The sequence below is a fragment of the Tachyglossus aculeatus genome, chromosome 7 (genome assembly GCF_015852505.1).
Source record: "Tachyglossus aculeatus isolate mTacAcu1 chromosome 7, mTacAcu1.pri, whole genome shotgun sequence".
NCBI classification, from domain to species: domain Eukaryota; kingdom Metazoa; phylum Chordata; class Mammalia; order Monotremata; family Tachyglossidae; genus Tachyglossus; species Tachyglossus aculeatus.
This window is the reverse complement of record NC_052072.1, coordinates 54722359-54731755: the sequence shown is the minus strand read 5'-3', so window position 1 is coordinate 54731755 and position 9397 is coordinate 54722359. Positions and strand designations below refer to the sequence as shown.

The 9397-nt window shown below is 49.5% G+C and overlaps 1 protein-coding gene across 4 annotated transcripts; it reads left to right on the top strand.

Moving 5' to 3' along the window:
• The first annotated feature begins 506 nt into the window (after positions 1-506).
• CCDC159 (coiled-coil domain containing 159) lies at positions 507-8549 on the top strand. Of its 4 annotated transcripts, none has more exons than XM_038749607.1 (13): positions 519-601; positions 1631-1829; positions 2291-2367; positions 2826-2893; positions 3740-3828; positions 4067-4148; positions 4769-4964; positions 5210-5277; positions 5550-5662; positions 6781-6881; positions 7268-7332; positions 7830-7958; positions 8466-8549. In XM_038749607.1, exons 2-12 carry the CDS (start codon positions 1803-1805, stop codon positions 7934-7936), a joined length of 993 nt encoding a protein of 330 aa, XP_038605535.1. In that variant the 5' UTR covers positions 519-601; positions 1631-1802; the 3' UTR covers positions 7937-7958; positions 8466-8549. The 4 variants fall into 4 exon arrangements, with proteins under 4 accessions (XP_038605534.1, XP_038605535.1, XP_038605536.1 ...); XM_038749608.1 differs by having other exon boundaries at positions 2823-2893; positions 5586-5662; XM_038749605.1 differs by having other exon boundaries at positions 2823-2893.
• Positions 8550-9397: the final 848 nt, after the last annotated feature.

The window sequence follows — 9397 nt, the reverse complement described above, 5'->3', positions numbered from 1 at the left end:
CCAGTCCCTTTCACCAGACAGGGAAGGGCAGTAATATATACCATTCCTACTACTATCAGTTAATCAATCATATTTATTGAGCACTTACTGTGTACAGAACACTGTACTAAACTCTTGGGAGTGGGAGTCTAGAGGGGGGACAGACATTAATATAAATTACAGATATGTTCATATCTGTTCAGTGCTGTTGGGCTGACGGAGGGGTGCAAAACAAAGTGTGAGGCTGACAGGAGTGGAAAAATTGGAAATGAGGGCTTAGTCCGGGAAGGCCTCTTGGAAGAGATGTGCCTTTTGAAGGTGGGGAAAATGGTCATCCCTGGGTCAATCGCCCTCCTTCAGGCATTTCCTCACCCATTTCGATCCCTGTCCAATAACGGGGCAGACTGATCTCAAACCCCAAACCCTCCTCCTTCCCCCGCCTGCTCCCATGCTCCATGGTTGCCAAGGTTACGGGCCACGCCCCGTGCCTATGACACTACTCTTCTGTGCCCCCCAGTCTTGTCCCATAATTAATGCAGGACTTCCTCACTGGACTAAATCCCCAGGCTTCAGGTGGGGATTTGATCCCTGGTTCCTAATGGGCTCAGAGGCTGAGCAGCAGGTGGGTAAGGAGGAGAGGAGGGAGGCCAACAGTCTCGGTGGAGAAGTGAAGCCCTGTCCCAACTGGCACCATAAGGCCGTGGGGAGCCAAGGCTACCTGGGTCCCTCCACCTGGGGTGTAGCTAGATGTGCAAAAAGAGCTCCTAAATATCCCAGCTGGCCTGGCACTGCAGTGTCTGTGTTCTCCCAAATCGGAACAGTTTGCAGCTGTGGACCAGGGGAGCGGGAGAGAGAGATTCCAGAGATGCTTCCAGGAGATTGAGGAGATTTCAGAGGTTACCCAGGTTTGGAGATTGGCCCGATTTGGAATAGGGGTAGGCTTGAGCAAAAGCCCTATGCAGTTAATTACTCATCCCTTCAGCCTTCAGACACCACTGGATGAATGGTGGAGAGCGGGCTTGAGCTAAAACTGGTAAAGAACAATCTTTTCTTCATCAAATCCTGCCCTCATCCAATCAGGCAATCAGTGGTGTTTATTGAGTGCTTACTGTGTGCAGTGCACTGTATTCATTCAGCCAGTTGTATTTATTGAGCGCTTAATGTGTGCATAGCACTGTACTAAGCGATTGGGAAAGTACAATACAACAATAAACATGACATTCCCTGCCCACAATGAGCTTACAGAGTAGAGGGGAGAGACAGACATCGATACAAATAAATAAAATTACTAAGTCCTTGGGAGAGAACAATAGAAGAGTTGGTAGATATGGTTCCTGCCCACAGGAGTTTACAGTCTAGAGGGAAGAGCTTACAGCCTAGGTGGGTTGGTACCCACAAAACATTCCCTATTGCAATGCCTCTGACCCTGGGCTGAATCTGTAATTTCAAGATTTCTTCCTTGCATTGGGTCCTGCAGGCCTTTCTCCAGTGGCCTGTCTTGTTCCCCCCTAGACCGTAAGCTCACTGTGGACAGGGAATATGTCTGGTATTGTTGCACTGTACTCTCCTAAGTGCTTACTTCAGTGCTCTGCAGACAGTATGAGCTCAATAAATAAGACTGACTGACTGGTTGTTCTGGTGAGGAGATCAGGTGCTGCGGGAAGAAAACTTCAGAGCAAGGAGTCCCGGGTTCTGAGTTCAGGGCCTGGACAATCCAGAGAAGAAGGAGGAGGAGGAGGTGAAAGAAGGGGGTGGCAGGGAAAGAGCAACATTGGGAAAAGGTGTCCCTGGAATGGAAGGGAGAACCCAGAAACTCCTGGAGGATGTCCAGTGATTGCTACAAGGTCCAGGTGAGTCAGAATGGTAGGGGGCAGGAAGGCTGACTGGGGGAGCCCTCCAGGGCAGGACTCCAAATGGTAGATATAATATTCAACATGATTTCGAACCCACAGTGTGATCCTAAAATACAACACCCCGGCCCTGATCTCCCTGAACCACAACCCCGTTACCAGCAGTTCCAGAGCTGGGGACTCCAAGTACTGTGTTCTTTTAAAAAAGGATTCGCACAGTAACAGGTGTTTAGCAATTCATCCATTCCCTTCTCCTTTCACCCCAGTGCCCCTACTTTCTATCCCTCCCATTAGCCCCAGTTCCCTACTCCATTAGATTATAAGATCATCGAGGGCAGGAAGGATGTCTTCTACTTTTAGCAGAAGGGTTCCCAGGGCTCCCTTCTTCCAGCTTCATCCCCTTCCCCCCCACCCCTCACCCTGTAACCTCAATATGGGTATCTGGGCTGCTGTCTCTGCAGGAGAAGTGGCTCATCTCATTCTCAGAGGAGGAGGTCCACTATCTGAGCAGCAACCAAAGCCCGACTCTGCCCTGGAGGTCAGCAAGCCAGACCAGGGTGGGGCGGGATTTTGAGGGGGAGGGCATAGCCATGGGACCCACAAGGAAAAGCAGCTTGGCCTAGTGGATCTGAGAGTCAGAAGACCTGGGTTCTAATCCCAACTCCACCCCATGTCTACTGTGTGGCCTTGGGCAAGTCACTTTACTCCTCTGTGCTTCAGTTACCACATCTGTAAAAAGGGGATTAAGACTTTGAGCTCCATCTGGAACATGGACTGTGTTAAACCTGATTCTTATGTCTACCCTAACACTTAGTACAGTGCCTGGCACATAGTAAGAGCTTAACAAATACCATAAAAAACAGGGAGGTGGACAGGTGCTCAGGAGGGCTTATATTGCCTAAGACCTTTAGGCAGGGGAAGGGAGGAAATGTGGAGAGGGGGATGGAAGTTAGAGACTTCGGTGGGACAGAAGGATGGGGAATTTTGTTTCAGCAGTACAGAACCCACCCTCTCTCAACCTGCCCCCGAGAGCCAACAGGACGCTGAGACATGCACGGAGAATGGTAAAAAAAAAGGGCTGAACCACTGGTAGAGGTTGGGGAGGGGTGAGTGGACATAACAAGTAGAAAGGGGCTCCAAGATGGAACCCCCCTAGGAGCAGATATTTTGGGCTTGAGGGCAGGTGAGACCACCAGGGCCTCTTCCCCCAAGCTGAGATGAATCTCACAAGATCTCAGTTTTCCCCATGGATCCGAAAGCTGGACAGTGAAAAAACAGGATAGAAAGAACATCGATTCTTTTGAAATGTGGTGTTGGAGAAGGCTTTTGTGAATGCCATGGTCTGCCAAAAAGACAGACAAATGGAATTTAGAGCAAATTAAACCAAAGTGGTCTATGGAAGGCCAAATGACTCAACTTAGATTAGCATATTTTGGATACACAATCAGAAGGACTAATTCTCTTGAGAAGACACTAATGCTAGGAAAATTCCAGGGTAAACATGGACGAGGCAGACCAGCAGCTAGATGGATAGAGACCATAACAATGATAATGGAAGACCCATTAGAAAGGTTGTGGATTATGGCAGAGGACAGGACTTTCTGGAAAAAGTATATCCATGGAGTCGCTATGAATCAGAAATGACTCAACAGCACTTAATAATAATAATAGAATGGGGAACCCCACTTTCCCACCTCCTCAATCAATCAATCATATTAATCAAACACTTACTGTATGCAGAGTACTGTACTGAGTGCTATAACAGAATTAGAAGATATATTCCCTGTCCACAACAATCTTACAGTCTAGAGGTGTTGTGAACCCCCTGTGGTTGAGTGGGGGGGTGGGGACTGTAAGGATGGAGTCCTGAAAGGAGGAAACATTTTGACACTGGACTCTCATGCCCCTAGGTAAGGTACAGATATTGATCCCAGATTCCCAGAGCAACCTGAAGAATGAGCTGGTTGGGCTCAGGAGTCAGCTCCAGGCCCAGACCAAGGTGAGCCAATGCCAGGGCAAGAGGAGACCTGAGACAAAGTCAGAGACAAGGTGGCTCTGAGCCACAACCAGAAATATCTTATCACTCCCCTTGTGTCTCCTCCACTGTGCTCATCTCCCCTCCTTCAGTACCCTCTAGTCAATCCTACCTTGATCCCCACTTGGAATTGATCTCTACCCTGACCACTGACCCTCATGCTAACTCTTCATTCTGGAACTGAACTTTAATGGGCTCCCAGGCCTTTGAGTTCCTGAACCACTCAGTGATGCTGCTGGAGAAAGAGAGCAGTCTGCAACAACTGAAGATTCAGCAGCTAGAAGGTGAGTAGGGGGCTAGGATTGTGGGGTGAGGGGCCAGACCAAGACTTAATCTAATCAGGATCAGATTGTCTTGGGGATCCAGAGGGCCTCAGGCAGTCTAAGAGGAAGGAGCCAAAAGAGACTGGGAGGTGAGGTTAAAGGAGGGAAGACACATGAGGAATTGGTTTAGACAGGGTCAGGATGGAAACTGATGATGGAGTTGGAATCCACATTAAGGCTAGGAGAGTCAGAAGTTGGAAAGCAGAAGGTCATGGGTTCTAATCCCTACTCTGCCACTTGTCTGCTGTGTGGCCTTGGGCAAGTCACTTAACTTTTCCCAGCCTCAGTTACCTCATCTGTAAAATGGGGATTAAGATTGTGAGTCCCGTGCAGGACAGGGTCTGTGTCCGACCCAATTTGCATATATTGACCCCAGCACTTAGTACAGTGCCTGGCACTTAGTAAGCACTTAAATATTAACATTATAATATGAAGCGCTTAATACAGTGCTCTGCACACAGTAAGCACTCAAATATGATTGATTGAAAGAATGAATTAATAATTATAATAATGAGTCAGGATGGGAGGATCAGACCTGCTGTTCTCACAGTGTCTCTTTCTCTCCCTCTCTCGTCCCCCAGATGCCTTGAGCCTGGTGTCTTGCTCAGCTCAGGAGGAGCTCCTGGAGCATGGGCTGGAGCAGGGGTTACAAGAGTTGTGGGGGGCCCTGGGGCAGAGGCTGCAGGAGCTGGGTGGGAATGACCACTACAACAAGGAGCCTCAGCACCAGCAGTGCAGCCATTCCCTTCAGCAGCTGGCCCAGGAGATCCATGACAGGTGCGGGCCAGGAGCATGACCAGAGAAGGCAAGGGAAAAGAAATAGAGAGGGGAGGAACAGAGAGTTTAGGGGCAGGAGGATTGGGGCTTGGGAGCAGAGTGAGGAAAGGAATGGGAGAATCAAGCTGGGAGGGATATGTGGCCACTTGAGGGGTTTTGGCTTCTGTCCCCTGGCTCCCTTCCCTGGGGCCAACCCCACCCTCCCACCCCTCCCAGTCACCATCCTCATCCCCATTTCTCTGCAGTAAGGTGTTCCTGTGGGAAGAGCTAAAGACGCTACAGGACAAAGTGGCCCAGATCCACCAGAAGCTCAGTATGTGCCTGCCCCCATCACCCCACACTCATCTTCTTTCCACATCCAGATTCCCATCCTCCTTCCTCCATGTCTTGTATCTCCCCATCCTGTCCCTATCCCTTCCCTCTCCATTCCCCATATCTTCCCTACATTGTGGAGCCATGTGCTGGCAGGGGCTGGGGGTGAGGGGGCACTCTGTCCTGCACCCCGGTTCATGAAAACCCCTTAGAGGACTGTGGGACTCCTTCTGGGGACTCTCCATTCCTGGTGTGTTGCCAACCTCTGCCCAGCTCCCTCCGCTTTGCCCCTATACTACCCCGTCCTAGTCACGCAGGAGGAGGAAATCACCCAGAATTTCATCAACATCAAGAAAATGCAGGACAACATGGTAAAATGCCGCAAGGTGAGTGCCAGAAGCCCCAGGGGAGCAGCCTTGGACCCTAGGGATGGACACTTGGGAAAGGACCTTTTTCCCTTCTCCCAAAGTCTGATTTGTATCTTCGGTCTTGCTCCCACTGAATGTGAACAACCCGTTTCTGCCTACCTCTCAATTACTTTCTCACCCTTCAAAGCCTTATTGAAGGAACATCGCCTCCAAGTGGCCTTCCCTGACTAAGCCCTCCTTTCCTCTCCTCCCACACCTTTCCGTATTGCCCAGACTTGCTCCCAGCCCCACAATATTTAGGTACATATTTGTAATTTATTTATTTATATTAATGTCTGTCTCCCCCTCTAGACTGTAAGCTCATTGTGGGCAGGGAATGTATCTGTTTATTGTTTTACTGTACTCTCCTTAACTCAGTGCTCCGCACCTAGTAAGCGCTCAATAAATACGACTGAGTGCTCAGTCAATACGACTGAATAAATACCTCTCCCTACCATTGCAAGCTCTTTCAGGGCAGGAACTGTTTTTACTTCTATTGTCTATTACCAAAGACCTAGTTCAGTGCTCTCCATGGAGCCGGTGCTCAAATGATACCTGAACCAGGCCCCCTGATGGGAAATTGCACCGCCCCTGCCCCGTGGTTGGGAAGTGTCTCTTATAGTTGAGACCCTCTAAGGGTAATGGTGGAATGACAGGGGGGTGTGCTGCAGAAATGCAGACCACTTCGGGGACCTGGAGCTAAGGTAGGGGAAAAGGCAAGGTAGCAAAGAGTCCCCTGCCTTGGGTGCTAGGATGCTAGGGTTCAGTCCCTACCCCACTGTGGAAGCTGAGACCCTCCCCTTCCCTCCTAATAATAATAATAATAATAATAATAATAATAATGGCATTTATTACGCTCTTATTATGTGCAGAGCACTGTTCTAAGTGCTGGGGAGGTTACAGGGCAGTCAGGTTGTCCCAGAGGGGGCTCACAGTCTTAATCCCCACTTTACAGATGAGGTAACTGAGGCACACAGAAGTTGTGACTTGCCCAAAGTCACACAGCTGACAATTGGCAGAGCCGGGATTTGAACCCTTGACCTCTGACTCCAAAGCCTGTGCTCTTTCCACTGAGCCACGCTGCTTTACCCTGACAGTTTCTGACCAAGCTGAAGGAACAGAGTGGGTTGCCCTTGGCTGAGGATCTGGCTGGAAGCAAGTGGGCCAAGGAAGTGGAGAAGGAGCTGAAGAATATCAGGTGAGTGTTGGAAAGCACAATCCCAGGCTGCTCTGCAGCTAGGCTCCACAGTGCCCCCAGAAAGCAGTGCTCATCCATCAGTGCTGATTTGTGGCTCAGTTGATCCATCAGTGGTATTTATAAGGTGGGCAGAGCACTGAACCAAGTGCTCGGAGGGGTATAATAGAGTAGGCAGGCACAGTCCCTGTTCTCCAGTTTACAATTTCCTCCTCTCAGTGCCCTGCTTCTTCTGAACCCAGTGTCCTCATGCCCTCAATATCCTGTTATATCAAGCTGGTATGTGAAAAAATCTCTAAGCTAGGCTGCATCTGTGACTTCTCACCTCTGCCTCTGCCTCCCACTCTCCGCCTTGGGTCACCGTTCCTCCTCTTCTGCTTCTCTACCAGGTTGAACATCAATACCCTTCAAAACGGCAAAGAACAAAACATCCAGGGGATCTTGGGGACTAAAGGTAAGAAGCAGTGTGGCATAGGGGAAAGAGCACGGGCCTGAGAGTCAGAGGACCTGGGTTCTAATCCCAGCTCCACCACTTGTCAGCTTGAGACCTTAGACAAGTCACCTCACTTCTCTGTGTCTGTTACCTCATCTGTGAAATGGGGATTAAGACTGTGATTGGACTGTGTTGACACAGTCCAACCTGATTAGCTTGTATCTACATCAGCACAAACTACAGTGCCTGGCACAGTCCAACCTGATTAGCTTGTATCTACATCAGCACAAACTACAGTGCCTGGCACATAGTAAGTGCTTAACAAGTACCATTAAATAAAAGAGTTCTTGGTGAGGAACCTTAGCATAAGTCCTCTCAGAGTAGTCCTTCAGGCCATGATGCCCAAGTAGAAGTGGGGACTAAGGGGTAGGAGGTATACACTGGACAAGAGGGTTGGCTACCAGGGTAGGAGGAGAGGGCCAGCACCTTTCCAGTCTAAATCATTGACTGGTACCCACGGACAGGCCAGAGAGGTCGCCACTGTCGCTCGCCGACCCCATCGACATCAGCTTGGACCTTGAAGTCAGGCACCACGGCCCAGGATGAGAGCAGTGCAGAAGACTGAAGCCAGTGCTTGGGTCCCTTTGGTATGGTCTACTCCCCCACCCCACTGGGATTTCCAACCTGGAATCTCCACTGCAAGACTCCCATACCCAAGCCCCCCTCCCTGATCCTCTATCTTTGGCTTTTCAACCCCAGACTCTGCACTCCACTCTGGATCCCTCATTTCAGCACCTCTGCCCATACCCCCTTTCTCCCCACCCTGAAATTCTACCCTGGGTTCTTCAATCCCAGACAGACCCCCACCACCACTCCTCCCTGGACCCCTAATTTTGGGCCTTCTGCCCCTACCCTCTTTCTCCCCATCCTGAAATTCTGCCCTGGGTTCTTTGACCTCAGACCCCCCACTCCACCTGGAACCCTTATTTGGGGGACTCTGGCCCTCCCCCTTCTCTCCCCACCCTGAAACTCTGCCCTAAATTCTCTAACCTGCTGTAGTCCCTGTTCTTCCAGGTGGCTTCCTGGCGACAGGACTAAACTTGGAGGAAAAGAAAGGAAGGACTTATTCTGAGTTGTTCTTGCTCTCTTCACAGTCTGGACAGTCCTGACTACCTGCTGCCTGGCCTGAACCCTAAGGTCTCAGTTCCCCCATCCGAGGTCCCACAAAGTCAATAAACTCTGATCTTCAATGTCCTTTGCATAATCCTACCTGCTCCATCCACCTAGTCCCTGGGTCCTTCCAGGTGGAGTTATGGGAACTTCCTGACTCAAAGACAATGTGGCTACCAGTCTTCCTTACCTTGACCAGTATATATTCAGTCATATTTATTAAGCACTTATAGTACTTGCTTCTCTACCTCCCTCCTTCTAGTCTTCACCTTCAAAACCAGTCAAGCAGTGGTATTTTGGGGGTGCTTACCATGTGCAGAGTACTCTACTAAGCACTTGGGAGAGTACAATACAACAGAATAGGTAGATGTCTGCCCTGTCCACGAGGTTGGGGTGGACACGGAGCCCCATTTTGAGGTAGGGTAGAGATCCTAAGAACTTACCCTCAAGCCGTGATGATAGATCAATCAGTATTGTGTGTGTGTGTGTACATATATATGTGTAAATATTGGGGAGGCAGCATGGCTTAGTGGAAAGAGCAAGGGCTTGGGAGTCAGAGGACATGGGTTCTAATCCCGGCTCCACCACTTATCTGCTGTGTGACCTTGGGCAAGCCATTTAACATCTCTGTGCCTCAGTTACCTCATCTATAAAATGGGGATTAAAACTGTGAGCCCCCTGTGGGACAACCTGATTACCTTTTATCTACTGCAGTGCTTAGAATAGTTTTCAGCACAAAGTAAACTCTTAACAAATACCATAATTAGGTATATTAGCCTATCAAGGCTGTGAGAGCTTTGTGGGCAGGAATGTGTCTGTTGTTATACTGTACTCTTCCAAGCATTTAGTACAGTGCTTTACACACAGTAAGCACTCAATAGACACGATTGAATGAATGAATTAACTAATGGTATTT